Source organism: Hyperolius riggenbachi, chromosome 4, assembly GCF_040937935.1.
Source record: "Hyperolius riggenbachi isolate aHypRig1 chromosome 4, aHypRig1.pri, whole genome shotgun sequence".
Lineage (NCBI taxonomy): Eukaryota > Metazoa > Chordata > Amphibia > Anura > Hyperoliidae > Hyperolius > Hyperolius riggenbachi.
In genome coordinates, this window is record NC_090649.1 from 127,081,394 (window position 1) to 127,103,544 (window position 22,151).

The 22,151-nt window shown below is 45.0% G+C and overlaps 1 protein-coding gene across 1 annotated transcript in view; it reads right to left on the reverse strand.

Moving 5' to 3' along the window:
- Positions 1 to 21,348, reverse strand: part of AP1S3 (adaptor related protein complex 1 subunit sigma 3) — a 55,407-nt gene extending 34,059 nt beyond the window's left edge. The window contains exons 1-2 of the mRNA XM_068279192.1: positions 21,254 to 21,348; positions 2,416 to 2,594 (exon numbers count right to left, since the gene is read on the reverse strand). Coding sequence (XP_068135293.1) covers positions 2,416 to 2,594; positions 21,254 to 21,256 — 182 coding nt within the window. The 5' untranslated portion in view covers positions 21,257 to 21,348. The remainder of the gene's footprint in view (positions 1 to 2,415; positions 2,595 to 21,253) is intronic.
- Between the last annotated feature and the right edge of the window lie 803 nt (positions 21,349 to 22,151).

Below are 22,151 nucleotides of genomic sequence, written 5' to 3' on the forward strand. Positions count from 1 at the left end.
TCAAATGAGGCTTAATTGCCTCAGCTGTGTGCATTGGAGACAGGGGGTTAATCACCCAGAATTCAGTCGACTTCTATGTGTCCCAAACGTCTTCTATGTGTCCCAAACACATATGGGACGCGTTGCAAGACTCAATACCGCGAACCTCCTCCTTCCGGCTTGAAGAACGAAGTGCACGGTATTGAGTCTTGCAACGCCTCCCATAGGCCACGTGCAAGGCACTTGGGAAGCATAGAAGCCGACGGAATTCTGGGTAATTAACTTCCCCCCAATTTCATCTTAGTCCATTTCTGCCCAAAACAAGCAGTTCAAGTTTGTTTACATGCAACTTAACCCCTTCACCTCCCCCGAGACGAGTAATTACGCCCCTTGCAGGGATATAGCTAAAAGGTGGCCACTAACTGTCCAATTTCTAGCAAAAAATTGTTTGAGCGATCAGAAATTCTGGTCGGATTGGTTGTAAATAATCTCCATTGGTGGATACAATTGATTATGAACGAGTGAAAAAAATGTCGTCCGAATGAATTTTTGTCGAACCAAAATTTGGATTTTCCTGTTGGTTGTGATAGATAGGAAGCAAAGATTGGTTCGTTGATGGTGTAGTGAACAATGTATTACAATATTTCACTTCCGATCAGAATTTCTGATCGCTAGAACGATTTTTCGCTAGAAATTGGATTGTTAGTGGCCACCTTTATACCTCCCTTGCCACCGCGCACTCCTGCCTGTTCCCCGCGCTCCTTATTGCCACGGATCATTAGAGGAGAGATGAATGAATGGAAACGCAGTTCCCAATCATTAATCTCTGTCCCCGTGTGAATGATTGCAGGCATCAATGAGATGCTGCAATCATTTGTTTACGTCTGTCGGAACCCATGCATTAATTCCTATTTAGGGTACTATAGGTACGCAATAGGAAGTAATGCGTGAGGACATCTTGGGACCAAACAGTAACATTACACCTACACGACATCGCTAGCCGGCTGTTTACCTCTGCACTGTCACACTCGCCGCTCCCCCGCCTCCTCTATATCCCCGCCTGCGTCCCTTCCCTCCAATCAGCGGGGAGGGAAGGGACGCAGGCGGGGATATAGAGGAGGCGGGGGAGCGGTGAGAGTGACAGTGGAGATGTAAACAGCCGGCTAACGATGTCGCTAGCACGGCTGTGTGATTTATGGGGAACAGCAGAGAGCAGGGGGGGCCTGGGGAAGACAGTATAGCAACAGAGGCTGGGCATTATATGTAGACCCAGCCTCTGTGTGCTAATAGGGTTCTTAGAACCCACCTCGGGTTCTCTTTAAAGGGAAAAACCCTTGGAGGTGAAGTGGTTAAATTATCAACTTACTTCCTGCAGAGCAGGAAAGAGCTCTTTGTTAGATTTAACATATCTTTCACTATTCTGTCTACAAGGAGTCTGCCAAGTTGCATTATCTGTATGCTTAGCAAAAGCCGATTGGCTCAGTGCACACTGGGATAGGACTCATGTGAATCAGCTCATTTAAAGGACAACTGAAATGAAAGAGATATGGAGGCCGCCATATGGCCTTCCTTTTCAACAATACCAGTTGCCTGGCACTCCTGCTGATCTCTGTATGCAGTAGTGTCCGAAACCTGAAACAAGCATTTGGCTAATCCAGAGAGACTTCAGTCAGAGCATCAGATCTGCATGCTTGTTCACGGTCTATGGCTAAGAGAATTAGAGGCAGATCAGCAGAACAGCCTGGCAATGTACATTGATTAAAGTGAACTCAAGGTGAGAGTTATATGGAGGCTGCTATATTTATTTCCTTTTAAGCAATACCAGTTGCCTCGCTGTCTTGCTGTCCCTCTGGTTCTAATACTTTCAGCCATAGACCCTTAACAAGCATATGCAGATCAGGTGGTTCTGACATTATTGTCAGATCTGAAAAGATTAGCTGCATGCTTGCTTCTAGTGTATTTCAGACACTGCTGCAGCCAAATAGATCAGCAGGGCTGCCAGGCAACTGACATGGTTTAAAAGGAAACAAAGTTCCCTCTCATCGTTTGCAAGCTCTATTGATGGAGGACTGTAAAATGAATCCTGGGAGGGAGGGAGGGAGGGAGGGAGGGAGGGATGGTTCCCCCCCCCCCCCCCCCCCCCTAGTTTTAGTAGAGCAGTTAAACCTCTCACCACATGGCATGGGCATAAATACAAAAAAAGGCTAGTCTGGATTGGCTGAAGCATCAGGACCCCATTATTATTGGATGGAGTGCAGATATAACTCCTCCAGAGTGGAGATTCAAGTGAGGTTGCATGTAATGTAGCCTTACTTATTTCAGTTTTAGAGAGTTCATATCCACATTAAAGCACAGGGAAAACGAGGAACGCCTTTGTTTTTGTCCATCTTATGGACAATGAAACAGGAAAGGCTAAAAGATGGAATGAGACCTTACCTCTTGTACACAAGTTTTAGATCCTTCCAGTCAATAAAGCTGCTGGTCCTCGGACTCCGAGAAAGAATGATTTGCATCAGCTCCCGCGATATCTTGCGCTTCTCTTTTTCAGGTATAGTGATGTACCATTTCTGCAGTCGTAGCTTCCCTTGCCGGCTGAAGAGCAGCAAAAAACGAATCTGGAGGAGACCACAAAAACAGATTAAAAAAATTATGCATACCGATACATGTCAAGCTGCATAATAGCTCAGCTGGACTAGAGTAAGGCCACATACACACATCAGACCATAGTCTTTTGAAAATGAAAGATTACAGACCAATTTTACCCCCTTCCATGTAGTATGAGAGCCATACCTTTAGGGCTGGAACCCACAGGAGCGCTTTTGGCAGCGTTTTGGCAGCACTGCGATACGCTAGCAGTTTGCCAAAACGCTGGGCTAATGTTAATGGATGGGGCAACTTCCACAGGAGCATTTGCGTTTCCCAGAAACGCAAACGCAGGACCTGCAGCATTTTGGGAGCATTAGCGCTTCAATGTAAAGTATTGAACCGCTAGCGGAAACGCTCAGCAAAACCTAAACTGAGCGGTTTTGCTAGCGTTTTGCGGTTCAGCACACTGTAACAAAATGAAAAATAATTCACAGGACCAATCAGGATAAAAACGCAAAACGCTACGCACCCGCTGGGCAAAAAAATACAATGTTGCAAAACACAACCAAAAACGCGCATGAATCTGCTTGCAAACTGCTCAGACAAAACGCTAGCGGTTGCGTTTTGCGTTTGCTGATTTCAGTGGGTTCCAGGCCACACAGTCTATTCTATTGAGCTGAACTCCCCATCAGCAAAAAAAATCTATGCAAGATGCTGCACACACAGATGCTGAACAGACACAAAAGATCAGTATCTGCAAAAGATCTGTTCCTGCCAAAGATCCGTTCCTGCAAATTGCATTCATAGTCTATGAGATCTGCAGATCATCATACACACCTTGTTTAACCACTTGAGGACCCACCCTTTACCCCCCCTTAAGGACCAGCGCTGGTTTAGCTGATCTGTGCTGGGTGGGCTGTGCAGCCCCCAGCATAGATCAGGGTGCAGGCAGAGCGACCAGATCGCCCCCCTTTCTTCCCCACTAGGGGGATGATGTGCTGGGGGGGGGGTCTGATCGCTCCTGCCTGCCTGTGTGTTGCGGGGGGGCACCTCAAAGCCCCCCTCCGAGGCGAAATTCCCCCCCTCCCTCTCATCCCTGTCCCCCCTGGCAATCTTGGCTGCACAGGACGCTATCCGTCCTGTGCAGCCAATGACAGGCTGTCCCCTGTCACATGGCGGCGATCCCCGGTCGCTGATTGGCCGGGGATCGCCGATCTGCCTTACGGCGCTGCTGCGCAGCAGCGCCGTACAATGTAAACAAAGCGGATTATTTCCGCTTGTGTTTACATTTAGCCTGCGAGCCGCAATTGGCGGCCCGCAGGCTATTCACGGAGCCCCCCGGCGTGAATTGACAGGAAGCAGCCGCTCGCGCGAGCGGCTGCTTCCTGATTAATTAGCCTGCAGCCGGCGACGCAGAACTGCGTCGCTGGTCCTGCAGCTGCCACTTTGCCGACACGCGGTATGAGTGCGCGGTCGGCAAGTGGTTAACTGACATTCATCTGCAGATCTGAAAATCCATCCTGGTGGACCTGATCTGCAGATGAATGTCTGTTAAACAAGGTGTGTATGATGATCTGCAGATATCAGACTATGAATGCATTTTGCAGGAACGGATCTTTTGCAGGAACGGATCTTTTGCAGGAACGGATCTTTTGCAGGAACAGATCTTTTGCAGGAACAGATCTTTTGCAGATACTGATCTTTTGAATGTCTACACAGCATCTTTGTGTGCAACATCTTGCAAAGATTTCTGTCTGATGGGGAGTACAGCTCCATAGAATAGACTGTGTAGGTATGGCTCTCATACCACATGGAAGGGGGTAAAATTGGTCTGTGATCTTTCATTTTCCAAAAAGACTATGGTCTGATGTGTGTATGAGCCTTAACTAGTGAAACAACTACACACTGAGCTTTAGGCTAATGCTGGGAATACACGTTAAGTTTTTACTTTAGATAGATGGGTTCGATAGATAAATTCCAACCTGTCGGATCTGGTCGATTCTACTTTCGTTTCAATTCTCCTCATTCAAGTGAATGTAATTGATAAGAAAAGATAAGGAATCGAGAGGGGAATCAAGCAGTGAATCGAGAGTAGAATCTATCCAAAGCGAAAACGACGGCAAAAACGAACGCAAAAACGCATTGTGTATTCCCGGCATTAGTTAACATTATAAATCGTAAGCACAAGCGCTGAGCACTTTTTGAAGCAATTTTACCGTTGTTTGATTGATTTGCAATTTTTGTAATCACTTTTGTTTTGCAATTAGAGGTTTCTGTTTAAAATCAGGAAGTAAACTCTTTGACAAGGAACTGAATATTTTTAATGTAATATTTAATGAAAAGCGCTCACAAAAAAAAAAAAAAAAATGGTGCAGGACCCGCATTTGTGATTGGAAAAAAAGCTCAACGCTCATGCTAGAACACTCACATTGGAATTATTTACACAGGCGCTTTAAAAAAAAAATAAAAAATGCTAGTGCTTAAACAAAAAGTTCAAAGCGCTCATAGTGTGAACAAGCCCTAATTCTTACAGCAGGGAAGAACTTTATTATGATAATTATTTTGACATGACTTTATTATGACATGAATTTAAATATACCTGAGTTGGGACATGTTTGCCAGCTCCAAAGACTAGGGATGTTCAATGAGATGCAAATACCAGTATTTCCGAGATTTTATGCAAATATATGCAGCTTGAAAATGGACCAATCAAGTCCCACCCAGGTTTTATTTTTTGATTGGTCCATTTCCAAGCTGCATATATTTATATCATTCTGAATTAAATATTTGCATCTCATTGATCATCCCTACGAAAGACCCAAAAATTTCTTCTGACTGACTCCACAGCTCTGTTATCTACATTTCACCATATACTGTACAGTGTTCCCCAACCCAGTCCTCAAAGCCCACCAACAGTGCATGTTTTGTGGAAATCCACAAAGGTAGGCAGTCAGCTCTGCTGAGACACTAATTACCTCACCTGTGCATGTTTGTGGTTTTCTGCAAAACATGCACTGTTGGTGGGCCTTGAGGACAGGGTTGGGGGAACTCTGGTTTACTAGATGCGTAGACTACACCAACAATAACTAGACTACCTAATATTTGCATTCTGCTGGGCCTCATTTGGTCCATTAGGAGTTATATGATGTGCACTAACCGTTCTTCAGCATCCCGCTTAGAAAATATGACGGCATAGATGAAATAAGGTTACAGTTCACACTTGCTGCCTCAGCAGAACCAGACTATTAGAAAAAGCTAAGGTGAGGCAGAATGTCATTATTTCTAAGTCTTTCATAACTTCACACATGAGGAACTCCCATCTTATATGGCGACAGTTTAATAATACAGTATGAAAGGAGCTCAGCGTTCCAACCTAAGCTATGAATCACGGGGACAGGCCCCACACACAGACCCGGAAGGCTTACAAAGGAAACACTACTGAGGAAAATGAGGCATTTTCACATAAAATGCATGGTTAGCTTCACTTTCAAAGGAGATTGCTAAAGAAAAAATGACAGTGCATTAAAAAAAGGGAAATTGAGGGAAATAACTGCAGAACACTTTAAGCAAGTAAGCACATAAAAAATAAATAGGAAATTGTATGTAATCATGGCTATTCTTATTATTACCGTAAATACAATGCTCTCAGTCAATTGAAAATGTTAATTTACATCAAATCTGAATGCTTAACAAAAAGGAAAAAAGGAGCCGTTTTTCCCAGGGGAAAATAATGTGTAAATATGGAGTTTTTAGTGCACAGAAAAAGTGCCCTGCCACACGGTGTCATTTCCATATATAACGCAGACCTTCCTGTGTCGGGAGGACAATGGGAGCGAAGCAGGCAATTTGGGCACCCCTGTCAAGCTGGTAATTTGAGTGCCCCATAGACCACAATGTTAGTTGCGGTTATAGTGATGCCCAGTGTATAATTTGGGTGGCAGAGTTCATTATTATTACAGTAGAATCCTGGTTAAAGGGACCCTGAGTAATGATTAAGAATGAAAATCAGGACTTGCCTGGGTCTTCCTCCAGCCCACCGTAGCCTTCTAGGCCCCTCTGTGTCCTCTGGCTCCCCTCCGTGGTCCCGCTGGTGGCTCCGGTACGTGCGTGACTTTGGCAAAAGTTGCACATGCGCAGTACAGGGACCCAGCTGTCCATCACCTGTGGCGTCATCATGTGAGTCGCCGTAAGGGTCCTGCGAATGAGCAGTACAAGAAAGACAGTGCCGCACACAACCATTACGGCAACACATGATGATGCCACAGGTGAAGGACGGCCAGGTTCCTGTACTGCGCATGCCCGACTTTTGCCAAAGTCACACTCCTGCCGGAGCCACCAGCGGGACCACGGAGGGGAGCCAGAGGACAGCGAGGGACCTTGCAGGCTACAGTGGGCTAGAGGAAGCCCCAGGTATTTGTAATCACTGCTCAGGGTCCCTTTAACTGGTACTCAGGCATCCTGCATGCCTGGCGGGACACAACGGGGGTGTTCCCAACTAACTGAGTGGTGGTGTGCAGAAGAAGCTACTTATGCATCCTACGAGCGCCGTCCTTTTCACTTCCTGCAGCTCCCAGTTGTTGTGCGATGTCCTTTTACAGCTCCGCGAGTTGTCACCTGACCCGTATCATAGAAAAGGATGACACCCGGAGGATGTGTAAACCGTTTCTGCTGCACACTATGACAGGTCTATGACAAATCTGACAAGATCAGCTGCATGCTTGTTTCAGGTGTGCAATTGAAACCCTACTGACCAGAAGATCAGCAGGGCTGCCAGGCAACTCGTATTGTTTGAAAGGAAATGAATATGGCAGCCTCCATAACACTCTCACCTCAAGTTCACTTCAAGGTAACTTTGATTAGAAGCCATCTCATCCTGGTTCTTGCGTAAAACGTAAACATAATAGAGGAAGAAAATATTTTCTCTTTCCCTTTCTCTAAGCTTAGAAAATGTGACACAACTTGCATGAAAAACCCCGTCACACCTTAGCAAAATAAATTAAACATAAATATTTATTAGAAAACCATGTGTTAGCCAAACCATCAGAGCCTATTGTGTTAAAATATTGGCAAACAGCTAAACCAAATACAGTATCTCTACCAGGAAACAAAGAAAGTTTCAAGACTTTCCTACACCATAGCTAAAGTAAACCTGCCACCACTTTCAACAATAGAAACCCTTTGCGTTTCCTGTTCATTTGGTTGGGAATTTAAATTCTGTCAGGCCTACAGCATGCAACATGTCTAACTTTAAACAGAGTCTGCTGTCATACTGCCAATTGAGTACTGAAAGTACAACTGAAGTGAGAGGGATGTGGAGGCTGCCATATGTGTTTCCTTCTAAACAATGGAAATTGTCCGGCTGTCCTGTTGATCCTCGGCCTCAAAATCATTTAATCATAGATCCTAAAGAAGCATGCAGATCCGACTTTTGACTTAACCACTTAAGGACCGCCCCCAGCCGATGGGCGGCGGCAAGGGCTGGGCCTAAACGACCACAATACGCCCATCGGTGGCAGCATCTAGCGTGGCTGTGCCGCGATCGCGTCATTCGTGACGCGATCAGCCGCCGGCGATAGGCTCCGCCCCCCTCGCGGTGTATCCCGCCGGCCGTTCGCAAGCGCCGGCGGGTTACTAGCTGCCCGATCGCCGCTGCCCCTATGTATAATAGGCTTTGTAATGTATACAAAGCCTATTATACAGGCTGCCTCCTGCCCTGGTGGTCCCAGTGTCCGGGGGACCACCAGGGCAGGCTGCAGCCACCCTAGTCTGCACCCAAGCACACTGATCTCCCCCCCTTCCCTATGATCGCCCACAGCACCCCTCAGACCCCCCCTGCCCACCCCCCAGACCACTGTTTGCACCCAATCACCCCCCTAATCACCCATCAATCACTCCCTGTCAAAGCTATTTTTTTTATGCCCTAAACTGCCCCCTGCTCCCTCCTGATCACCCCCCCACCCCTCAGATTCTCCCCAGACCCCCCACCCTGTGTACTGTATGCCTCTATCCCCCCTGTAATAACCCACTGATCACCTGTCAATCACCCATCAATCACGCCCTGTCACTGCCACCCATCAATCAGCCCCTAACCCGCCCCTTGCGGGCAATCTGTTCACCCACACCATCAGATCGCCCGCAGATCCGACGTCAGATTACCTCTCAAGTGCATTGTTTACATCTGTTCTCTCCTCTAAACACCCACTTATTACCCATCAATCACCCCCTGTCACCACCTGCCACTGCTACCCATCAGATTAGACCCCTATCTGCTCCTAGGGCACCCAATCACCCGCCCACACTCTCAGAACACCCTCAGACCCCGGCCCTGTTCACCTCGCCAGTGCATTGCTTGCATCTATTCCCCCCTCTAATCACACCTTGAGACACCCATCAATCACCTCCTGTCACCCCCTAGCACACCTACCCATCAGATCAGGCCCTAATTTGCCCCGTGTGGGCTCATGATCACTCGGCCAAACCCTCAGATCCCCCTCAGACCCCCTTCCGATCACCTCCCCAGTGCATTGATTGCATCTATTTTCCCCTCTAACCACCCCCTGAGACACCCATCAATCACCTCCTGTCACCCCCTAGCACTCCTATCCATCAGATCAGGCCCAAAACAACCTGTCATCTAAAAGGCCACCCTGCTTATGACCGGTTCCACAAAATTTGCCCCCTCATAGACCACCTGTCATCAAAATTTGCAGATGCTTATACCCCTGAACAGTCATTTTGAGACATTTGGTTTCCAGACTACTCACGGTTTTGGGCCCGTAAAATGCCAGGGCAGTATAGGAACCCCACAAGTGACCCCTTTTTAGAAAAAAGACACCCCAAGGTATTCTGTTAGGTGTATGACGAGTTCATAGAAGATTTTATTTTTTGTCAAAAGTTAGCGGAAATTTATTTTTATTGATTTTTTCACAGTGTCATTTTCACTAACTTGTGACAAAAAATAAAATCTTCTATGAACTCACCATACACCTAACGGAATACCTTGGGGTGTCTTCTTTCTAAAATGGGGTCATTTGTAGGGTTCCTATACTGCCCTGGCATTTTAGGGGCTCTAAACCGTGAGGAGTAGTCTTGAAACCAAATGTTGCAAAATGGCCTGTGAAATCCTAAAGGTACTCATTGGACTTTGGGCCCCTGTTTTGAACTATCTCTATCGGACGTGTATACGAACCTTAAGGTGAAAGGGTGTATACACACAGCTAATTTTGATTGGCCAATTTTCCATGTAATATGAGAGTTTACCTGCTCAAAGCATTCAAAATCTATTGGGCCTCATTCTACATGGAGGTGGAAAAATTGGCCCATCCTTGGCCAATTGAACTTGCATGTGTGTAAGCTGTGAACACACAACATAAACATCTTTAGAAACTTTAGAATCAATCTGCTACATAGCTTTGTCATGAAGGTTTTAATGATGGATAATTTTAACAATGTCGTACACATGCAAAAGCAAAGCAGGTGGTTTTGGCGCACAGCGTTTAGCACCAAGCTCTGAAACTAGGTACCGCCATAGCAATAATGTTATACTGCGTGGGTCGTGTAAGGGTAAGAGCCAAGGGGGGACTGGCAGCCGCACCAGAAGGACACAGAGGCATGTCATTCGGCAGAGAACATGCCTCTATGTCCTATAATCTATATACAATCTGCCTTGGATACTCTTTGAGGCCTCGTTCCCATTGCGTTCCACTCGTGTCCGTCCACGTTGGGCTTTTTTAGAGGCTTTTTTTTCCCTCTCCCAGAAGTACAATGTATTTAGTCTAAAAAACGCAATTGCTGCACAAATCGGTTTTGTGAGCGTTTTGCCTATACCTTCCATTGAGGGCTCAAAAATGGTACAGGCAGCGCTTTGCTGAGTGGATTGGAAACGAACCGCTCAGATGTGAACTCTCTCATAGAGAATCATTGCACACGCGTTTTCAGTGCAATTTTGAAAATCGCCAGCGCAAAATAAAAACGCCTCTAGTGTGAATGAGCCCTAAGAAGGTGGACAGGCTGCATGCTATGTACACTTGATCCTGCTACTGCCAACAGCTTGTGGATGGGGGGGGAGGGAAAAAAACCAAAGAAAAAAAAAAAAAAAAAAAAAAAAAAAAAAAAAAAAAAAAAAACACCCCTTAACATTTTATACAAAAAAAAAAAAAAAAAAAAAATTGTATGCAATATCAATTTAAGATGTACTTTTTTTGTTGTGATTAAATGTCTATGAAATACAATCATTTGCCTTAAAGGAATACTATCGATACCCAAGTGTTCTAAAAAGACAATGTACAAATAATGTCTAAGTAGCTGTGTAAACATTTTCCTACTTTTCATGTTAAATATCAGAGGCAAAAGCTGTAATTTATTGTGGGTAGGATTTAGCTATATTGGGACAAATCAATTGCAGAAGGGGTGTATGCTTCAATGCACAGCCAGAGTTGCATATCAGACTACAGAAAGCAAATATCAAACATATCAAACTCTGAAAGCAAAAGCAATATGAAAAAGCTGTGACAATTAGTTACATTTCCTCTGCTCTCTTCAGACACTTCAGTCAGAAACAGAGCTCCCAACAGCTGCTGCTCCTGTGTCCTGTCTCTCTCTGTCACACACAGAGCTACACATAGGCCCATATGCAATTCACTTTTTCACCTGAGTTTTCTCCTAGGTGATATTTTTAAATTTGTCAATAAAATGCCTTTTAAGCCACCAGCAAGCAAGAAAATACTCCAAATAATTTCGATAATACTTTTGCACTTACTTCTCAGTACTTTTTCAGTTGAAAATTTAAAATAGAAGATGAAAAATTATCTCCTAGGAGAAAACTGGAATTGCATATGGGCCATAGAGTTAACTGATCAAGTGTGAGGGGAATTTCCCCTCTCCTCATGGCTCAGTCTCCCGTCAGTTTTGGCGTCAGTAAACTTTTAATGTATTTTGCTAACAGTAAACAAAGAAGTTGCTACTAAAATGTATACACCAGTACTTAGCAGCACTTCCCAAACAATTCCTGTGTCAATTGAAAAAAATATGTGAATCGATAGTATTCCATTAATTAGGGCCTCAAACTGTGTTAAATAACAGTAGCAATTACATTTAAGAGACTCTGTACAGAAAAAAAAGTGCTCCTGCGGGGTACTCACCTTGGTAGGGGAAAACCTCTGGATCCTATCGAGGCTTCCTCATCCTCCTGTGTCCCGCGGTGGTCTCGCAGAGTCCCTCTGAATGCCCAGCCGGCAATTTGTCAGGCTGTGCAATATTTACCTTTCTCCGTTCCAGTGGGGGCACTGTTGCGGCTCTCCGCTCGGAAATATGCGGAAATACCCGATCGCAGTCTGGTCCGCTCTACTGCACAGGAGACTTTCACCTGCACAGTAGAGCAGACCCGACTGCGATCGGCTATTTCCGCATATTTTGGAGCGGAGAGCCGCTAGTCCGCCTGCGCTGGAGCCGGGAAGGCAAATATTTACATCCCGCTGTTCGGGGAGCTCTATCGCTGCCGCCGTGGGACAGGGGAAGCCTCGATAGGATCCAGATGCTTCCCCCTCCCGAGGCGAGTACCTCCAAGAGGTATTTTTGTTCTTTACAGATCCTCTTTAAAAAAAATACAGTTTATTCTTGTGCAGGGCAGTCTCTAGGCTAAAAGTGGCTGAATAGAGTACTGGTTAAGGGCACTGCCTTTGACATGGGAGACCAGGTTTCGAATCCTGGCTAGGGTCAGTACCTATTCAGTAAGGAGTTCAAGGCAAGACTCCCTAATATTGCAGGGTGGCCTCTTGAGCGCGTCCCAATGGCTGCAGCTCTTGAGCGCTTTGAGTCCGACAGGAGAATATCGCTATACAAATGTTCGGATTATTATAAACAGATGCCTGGGAGGAAGGAGATTGAAGGTGAGATGTAGCGCTATACCTGCCCGCTCTCCCCCGCTGCTGTGCCCCCTCCACTGGCCTCTTCGCATGGCACTCAATGCAATCGCACAGTCCGCATGGGCCTGTTTCCAAGAAACCTAGGGTACTGTGCCTTGCATTATAACAGTCATAACTCGATTGGTCATTGCAGTACTAAGCAGTGACAACACAATTGGGAAAAATCTCTTGCTTGTGATGGCACATCAGGAATTCACACAATGATTTCTGGCCATGCAGAGCTGTGTACTCCAGGCAACAGCGATCCACGCAGTGATTTCTGGCCATGCCGAGCTGTGCCCTCCAGGCAACAGCTGTGGTGATCTCTGGTAGGTACTGCAGAGTCCAGTGCTGCTGGTGATGCTGTCTTTTAAACATAAGGATTTTTTTCCCCCAGGAAAGTTTTAGAAGAAACATCCCTGCTACCTCAAATCAATATCGTATTAATATTTCATGTTCTCTACTGCCGAGTCACAGCACAGTGACTGAAGTGACGGATGTGGATGGTGTTCTGCAATCAAGGATACAGAAAAAAAAAAATTGAGATAGAATGTATATGTATATGTATATGTATATGTATATACACACACACACACACACACACGCCTAAAGGATTACTAGGGACACCATACTAATACAGTGTTTGACCCCCTTTCGCCTTCAGAACTGCCTTAATTCTATGTGGCATTGATTCACCAAGGTGCTGAAAACATTCTTTAGAAATGTTGGCCCATATTAATAGGATAGCATCTTGCAGTTGATGGAGATTTGTGGGATGCACATCCAGGGCACAATGCGCCTATTCCAAAGATGCTCTATTGGGTTGAGATCTGGGGACTGTGAGGGCCATTTTAGTACAGTGAACTCATTGTCATGTTCAAGAAACCAATTTGAAATGATTCGAGCTGTGTGACATGGTGCATTATCCTGCTGGAAGTAGCCATCAGAGGATGAGTACATGGTGGTCATGAAGGGATAGACATGGTCAGAAACAATGCTCAGGTAGCCCGTGGCATATAAAACGATGCCCAGTTGGCACCAAGGGGCCTAAAGTGTGTCAAGAAAACATCCCCCACACCATTACACCACCACCAGCCTGCACAGTGGTAACAAGGCATGATGGATCCATGTTCTCATTCTGTTTACACCAAATTCTGACTCTACCGAGGACTCATCAGACCAGGCAACATTTTTCCAGTCTTCAACTGTCCAATTTTGGTGAGCTTGTGCAAACTGTAGCCTTTTTTTCCTATTTGTAGTGTAGATGAGTGGTACCCGGTGGGGTCTTCTGCTGTTGTAGCCCATCCGCCTCAAGGTTGTGCGTGTTGTGGCTTCACAAATGCTTTGCTGCATACCTCTGTTGTAACGAGTGGTTATTTCAGTCAACGTTGCTCTTCTATCACCTTGAATCAGTCGGCCCATTCTCCTCTGACCTCTAGCATCAACAAGGCATTTTCGCCCACAGGACTGCCGCATACTGGATGTTTTTCCCTTTTCACACCATTTTTTGTAAACCCTAGATATGGTTGTGCGTGAAAATCCCAGTAACTGAGCAGATTGTGAAATACTCAGACCGGCCCATCAGACACCAACAACCATGCCACGCTCAAAATTGCTTAAATCACCTCTCTTTCCCATTCTGACATTCATTTTGGAGTTCAGTAGATTGTCTTGACCAGGAGTGAGTGAGTGAGTGAGTGAGTGAGTGAGTGAGTGAGTGAGTGAGTGAGTGAGTGTATATATAATTAGGCTGCTGAACTGGGGGCGTCCCGTGGCAATGTAGGTGGGGAAGGCCAGAGCCTCTGCCGATGTTTCTGACTGGAAATTTCCGATCAGGATTCGGAGATCAGAATTCCACAGAACTCACCGCAACTCAGTAATTTTAGTCAAATCACAGATGATTGGAAGCTTTGGACCAACCAGAGAATGCAGAATTTTTCTGCTCAAAAAAGAAAAAAAAAATTACTGTGTTAATTTTAGATCAATCACGAAAATCGGTTTTCCGATTTTGTCATTTTTTTTAATTGTTTGATGCAAAAAAAGTGACAAATAAAAATTACTCCTCAGAAATTGAAAAAAAATGCCAACTGGAAATTGACATTGGTGAAAATTTCTGTGGAATTGGAAATGGACATTTCCGACCATATCCGATCATTAGGATAGAGAAAGAAAATCTAAGGGGCGCTGTATATTAACAAAAAATGTATGCAAATCTCAAAAAGAGAGATAGAGATTACTTCCTGCTGCTGCCTCAGATTGTGGGAGTACCTCCTACCCCCACAAAAAGAAAATCAGATCAAAATACAAATAGAGGAGCGCAAGATATAGGGTTAAATAATTTTTTCTTTTTTCTTTTACTTTATTTTATTCCTGATTGGAACCAAATTTAAAAGGATATATAAAAAGTATATATATATGCACGTACATACAACCACATAAATCTGCCAATATCTATATCTTCACGCAATCAAGAGCGCACACCACAAAGGGGATGAATAGCGATGCTCCATACATTCATTCAATCTATCACATCCATATTCATACCAAACCCTCTGATGACCCTTTGGGGATTTAGAAAAAATGTGAAAAAAATATATATATATACCTATAAAAATTATAAAAATATATGCACATATGTATATATGAAAACGATTACAATTTCCAGGATATAAAAAGCAATAAAAAACTCGTTCCAATGAACCGGTACTCAAAAGATTTTCCTCCACATGTATAGGGACCTTGTCCCCTCGTATATCCGTGACAGTATCACCTCTATGTCAGGATGGAGTCCTTTCCACAGAGTCAGACCTCACACCAGAACTTTTAAGGGCGCAGTTCCTATGCTTGGAAGCTCTTTACAACTAGTTAGCCGATTACTCACGTATCCCCAGAAAGAACCAGTCCCTCACGACCGGAATATGTCCACACGGGGGTCCGTTTCTGTGTTGCAGCGGCTACTGACTCACGCTGCTCGTAGTGTAAGCAGCCGTATTGCGAGCTTCCGCGTGTCGGCTGGTTGAGGTGTCTGACGTCACCTCCGTGCGTCCCAGTTGCTTCCACTTCCTATAGTCCTGCGTTCCAGCTGCCTGTGTCGCACACAATGTAGCTCTTCTCCACATAAAGTTCTCCACACACCGCTATGGCAAGAAGCTATAGTTTCAGGATCCCAGGCAGCAAGATTCCAATTGATTAAAGGGGCGCCCCACTCAATCAAAAATCGACATGTTTCGACACCTGCGGGTGTCTTTCTCAAGATTGTTGGAAATTAGGATAGAGTCCAGCATAGCAGTGTCTTTTTTACTTTAGGTGCTCTTTAATGGCCGGTAGTACAATGTAAAATTGGCCAAAACATAAACAGATGGAAAGTGCTTGATGTTACCGTAAATGTTTTTGTGTAAAAGTTAAATTTATCACACAACTAAAAGCTTCAATTGGCATGTGTCATGTACTAACATGATATTATCGCCAGTATTTAAATACAAACACTTCTAAACATAATCCTGCCAATGACAGGCTGACCTAGGCAGCAAAGTCAGCCAGAGGAGAAACACAACAGGTTTACACTAATAAACTCCTACATTACTGTGCAACACTAAACCAAAGCCGTGCAAGCGCTCCAACAAAGCCCGCTATAAAACTTAACAAAATGAAATGCTAACATCTGTATAGCCCCTTTCTCCTGATGGACTCAAAGTGCTGGAGAGCTGCTGCCACTTAGAACAATCAGTAGATCAATCTGGAGCAGGGAGTCTTGTTCAAGGACTCCCTACCAGTTAGGTACTACCTACAGCTAGGATTCAAACCATGGTGTCCCATGGAAAAATAAAACAATAATAGTAATTATACTCAACTCCGCAGTTTATCCATTGTGTGAACGAGATTTTAGAATGGTGTTACCAACAACAATACCTACTTCTCAAGTGTACACTAGCCCCCTTCCACTACACATGGCTATTTTGCTGCACATAAAACAATGTATCAGATCTGCCAACCTATGTCAGTCAAGCAATAGCTGGTATCCATCCTCTACAGCTTTTCTGTACATGGCAGGAAGGAAGAACGGTATGGTACCTTTTTGCAGACACTGCACATTTTTTCATATTTAGACAAGAGCTGAAGAGGAAGAGACGTATGGCAGTGCTGAACTAGTCAGCGCTAACCTAGTGCTTCCTCCTCCCTCCCACTTATGTCTTCCCTGGTAATCTAGGGCTTTACCACTAATATAGTTTCCCTGGTGGTCTAGAGTGGGCCAAACGTAATGCAAAGTGGGGAAACCACTTGAGTGGTAAATTTGATGCCTCTGCAGGCCAGATTTGGCCCATAGCTCAGAATCTTGTATGTGCGATCTAGGGTGTGTACAAGGCTTGAGAGACAAGCTGTAAACATTCTTACCATGGTGACTTAGCTATTTCCTGGGATTGCCTTTTTCATTTGATTTTGGTTCTGCTTTAGGCTGGTTTCACAGTGGGACGTTACAGGCACACGTTAGAGCAGCCTGTAACGCACCCCACCGCACAGCAATGAAAAATCAATGGGCCGTTCACAGTGCCCACGTTGCGTTACACAGTAACGCTGCGCCATTACACAACGTACTGCATGCAGTACTTTGTAAGCGGCAGAGCCGCGTTAGACTGCTTGGACATGCGCAGTAATGTTGGGGAGGAGCAGAGAGCGGCCAAGCACATGGTAATTAATATTCACTGCACTCAGTGACATGCAGTGTTTACTTCCTGGAGCGGCCGCTCTGTGCGGCGATTGGCCGGGCGGGACCACGTGATGCCGCATGCGTCCAAGAGTACGCATCACGGACGCCAGAGTGAGCTGCACAACGCGGCTCACTCTGACGTCCACCTTAGAGAGCACCAGGTGTTGCGTTAGGGGCACGTTATGCGACCATAACATCCCCTAAAACGCAACGTCCTGGTGTGAAACCAGCCTTAAACTGAGAATTATTTAACAGAGATAAGTGTCCAGAGCCAAGTGTAAATGAGCTTAGCAGTGGTGTAAGGTCTGAGTTTATTCACTGGAAAGGTGTTGTTTTTGGCCATCACTAGCTTCTGTGCTGTGCTAAATGGACCAGAAAACCCTCCAACCGCTTTATGTGAAGGGAAGCATGTCTTATTTATGAGTTATTTTTGGAGTGTGTGATCACCAAGAAAATAGGGAAGGTGCCCACAAGAGAATAAAACGTATCCAAGTGCATAACACACTAAGGAACAACATGCAGCTATGCCATAACGGACATGTGAGCTCCAGTGACAAATTAAACACCTAAGCATGGATTAACTTTTCATGATTCCTGACAACAGGCAAAGACTGTCATTTCACTATCTTCAGTGTCACTTGAACTAATCAACAGAAGACAAGTGCAGAAAGCCCACGGTACTAGCTGTAGAGAGGAAACACAGCTCTGGAATAGGTTACATTTGGCCTGTTCCACCTATAGGTCCACAGTATTGTCACTGACATAGACCAGAGGGAGGAAGGTGGGGAGTGCTTACATTAAAATAGTTACCTGCCCAAATAATGTATACTTCTAGGCTCCACCCCATCGTCCTTATCGCTCCTGCCATGGAACCATTGGTCATTGAAGCTCAGTCTGCTATTGCTGTCACCTCTTGACCCTGTCCACTTGTTTGGTACTAAAATGGTCCTGCAGTCTCCTGTACTGCAGTATTACAGTGTTCTGAATTCAATATTTTGAATTCAAACTTAACATCAATGATCAGCATCTCACTGACCATCCCTATTGGGTGATCATATACTTGGAGAAAGCTACGCAGTTTTGTAATAATGTCTGCTATGAATCCTAGCAATGTATAGAGATGAACTGGAGGGACTGATTATTTTTTCAGCTGGTGGAGTATCAGTTTAAATCTGCAGGCGAAAAATGAGACAGCCACATGTTATGGTCAGCATAGTTAAGTGTCCCTTTTGACTTATAATGAGCTAAATAATGAGGTCATCAGGGTTTCTTCAGTGTCTCAGCTGTTACCTCATCTCATGCAAACCTCTAGACATTCTGACACCAGTATTTCATGGCTGTTGTATTTCCAACAATAGAGTTGGAATAACAGTTGTTACTAGAGATGGGCAGTGAGATACCGAGCATAGAGCAAACCGGTCCACTGACATCATCGATATCTGCCTGGAACTCGTCACTGACCATCTCGATAGATTAGACTTGTACACTGGAATCCTCCTTCTGGACTTTAGTTTTTTCCCTCCACCCTCGCCCACTACAAGACAAACTTGCAGAACTTGATGTCCATCCCACCCTTCGCCTATGGATCACAGACTCCTCACCAATAGGTCCCAAGCGATCAAGCTGGGTGACATCTCCTCTCCACCAAGGATCACCAATACTGAAACCCCACAAGGCTGCGTCTTGTCACCAATCCTGTTCTCCCTCTACACAAATAACTCATATCCATGGCAAACTCTGTCAAGGTCATCACATTTTGCTGAGGATACCACCATCTTTGGGCTTGTAGTTAAAGGATACCCGAGGTGACATGTGACATGACGAGATAGACATGGGTATGTACAGTGCCTTGCACACAAATAACTATGCCGTGTTCCTTTTTTTCCCTTTCTCTGCCTGAAATAGTTAAATATCAGGTATGCAAGTGGTTGATTCAGTCCTGACTCAGACAGGAAGTGACTACAGTGTGACCCTCGCTGATAAGAAATCCCAACTATAAAACACTTTCCTAGCAGAAAATGGCTTCTCAGGGCCTCATCACTGAAACTACTTTAACAGCGACACACACAAAACAAGGAGGCTTTGCAATGGCGTTGTCTGCACACCAATATTGCAAACGACCAACTCATTCAAATACTGCATGCAGAGATGGATTAATATGTAATGGGGCCCTAGGCAAGGTAGTAGATTTGGAGCCCCATTGTGGTCCTTTTGGTAAGCTGAAGTAGAGAGGGGTCAGAGAAGGTGGCAGGTGGGCCCCTTGACATTTACTAGACCCCAATCACCTGCCTAGATTGCCTGGTGGATGATCCTGCTCTGACTGGATGCATAAGGGGAAGTGACATTATGCACAACATGCGCAAATTCTATAGAACAAAGGTCATTTAACTGAGATTGTACACATGGGGCCGGCTGCACAATATCTACAATTGTCTGAGTTGTTCCGCCAGATGGATCAGGAAAAATGCCCGATATCAGTGACTTTATTTTTTCTTACACCATTGTCATCCGATACGGCAAAATCTGTCATTTGTCCATAGCTTGAGGCTTTGTCAATCACTTAAGCTGGCCACTAACGGTCCAATTTCTAGAGAAAAATCGTTCGAGCAATCAGAAATTCTGATCGGATTAGTTGTAAATAATCTCCATTGGTGGACACAATCGATTATGAACGAGTGAAAAAAATGTCGCCCGAATTTTCGTCGAACGAAAATTTGGATTTTCTTGGTGGTCGTGATAGATAGGAAGCAATGATTGGTTAGTTGATGGCGTAGTGAACGATTTTTCATCCGATCAGAATTTCTGATCGCTCTAATGATTTTTCACTAGAAATTGGCCCATTAGTGGCCAGCTTTAGACAGTATAGTAAGCTTAGGCTTAGCCAGTATACAACAGCTGGGAGTTTAGTGGAAGGCAGTGCTAAAGGTAGCCAATATCCCCTTCACTAAACCATGCGACAAGAGCGAACATTCTAATTATTGACATCACAGCGCAGGAATTTGAAAAGCTATAGTCCTTTGGGTGCATTCAATTAGGCCTCGTTCACATCTAAAATCGCAAACGGTTTGCAAGTTTGTGCGGCAGGGGTTTTATCCCCCTCCCAATCCACTGCGCGCTGCATTTTTGATAAACGCACTTTTTTAAGCGCTTTTCCAGTGCAGTTTTTAAATTCGGGAAGTGAACTCTTTGACCTGGAAAAAAATAAATATAATGTATTTATTCTTAAAAACGCAATCGCTGCACAAAGCAATCTTGTGAGCGTTTGTGTTTTTCCTATACCTTCCATTGAGGCAAAATCGCCTCAAAAATTGTACAGGCATCACTTTGCTGAGCAGAACGGAAACAAACTGCACAGATGTGAACTCTCTGATAGGGAGTCATTGCACAAGCGTTTTTAGGGCGATTTTGAAAATCGCCTGCACTTGAAAAAAGGGCAAACACGCCCTTAGGCTCCCTGCACACCGCATGTGTTTCCAATTCCGATTTTTAATCGGTTTTTACATCCAATTCAAATTTTTAATCGTTACTGCATGCTGCGGTTTTTCCTCTGTTTTTCTATTGATTGCATTCAGGGAAAATCGGAATTGAAAATCGGAATCGGAAATGCAAAACAGATTTGCAGTGTGCAGGGAGCCTTAGTGTGAACCAGCCCTTACAGTATTGAAAATGCAAAAACTGCCACAGCAGCACTATTATGGTAAATCCTATTTTATAGTGAAAACAGGCAGAGAACACTGTCCTATTGTAACCTTCCAGCAGCCTCGCTGAAGCTTCCCTATAGTCAGTCTGGCAGAGGGCTGTGACAGCCACTAAAAAGGTACGAGCTGGCCTGAATGGCACACAAGGTGCAGCCTCTGCTAGCATGGAGCATGCCTATAGTCAGGCACACAGGTGGGAGAATGCAAGTCCTCAGCTCAGTGGAGCTGAATAGAGAAAGCGCAGGTTACCACTTATCCATCAGATCCCCAGTCTGATCATTCCCCCCTGTACGCCTGTCCACCAATCACAGCCGCCCTCCCTCCACCACCCGCGTGCCCCCAGTGACAGCTCAGTGACAGGTACCCCCAAAGCCTCTCCTTACCATCTCTGTTCCGGCGGAAAGGGAAGAGACAGGTGACAGCGACAGAGGGGAGACGGCAAGAGCCACTTCACCACCGCCGCCCCGCCCAACTCCACTACGCTCCGCCCACTAATGCACCTGTCGCCGCTGGTCACGCCCAAGACATACACGCCTAGATGTGTCTCAGCCCACCGACAACGTGACCCTAGCAACAGTGCGTGACCTTATCTACCTGGCTCTTAGCAACAAGCTGGAGCGGCCTCGCCCACATTCTAGGAGCCGGGAAAAGTGCTCCGCCCCTCGGTACCAAGCACGCTGGTGCTCCGCTACACCCACTGTTTATGTGTTGGGTTCACTCGCTGCGCTTTATCTCATGCCGATCATTATGACAGTTCAGTGATGAGATAGAAGTGTATGTCATACCTCTGGAACTGCCATACATTATTACATTGCTTTTCCTGTCTCCACTCGCACTAACCTTTCCTTGTCACCAAAGTGGCCACACACTATACAATGTTTTACTTTTACATTTCTTTTCAGTTCAAGAATTGCAATCATTTTTTCCGATTGATTGTAACATTTGAAAAAAAATGTGACCAATGTAGCACACAGGTGTTCAGTTTTTCCCACCTTATAAAGAAAAATTATTGAAAACTGGGAAAATTGCTTTGGTCTACACATCAAGACATTAACAGCCACCATTCAATTTGAAAACTTAAGGTGGCCACTAACGGTCCAATTTCTAGCGAAAAAATCGTTCGAGCAATCAGAAATTCTGATCGGACGAAAAATTGTTCACTACACCATCAACTAACCAATCATTGCTTCCTATCTATCACGACCAAGAAAATCCAAATTTTCGTTCGACAAAAATTCATTCGGGCGACATTTTTTTCTCGTTCATAATCGATTGTGTACA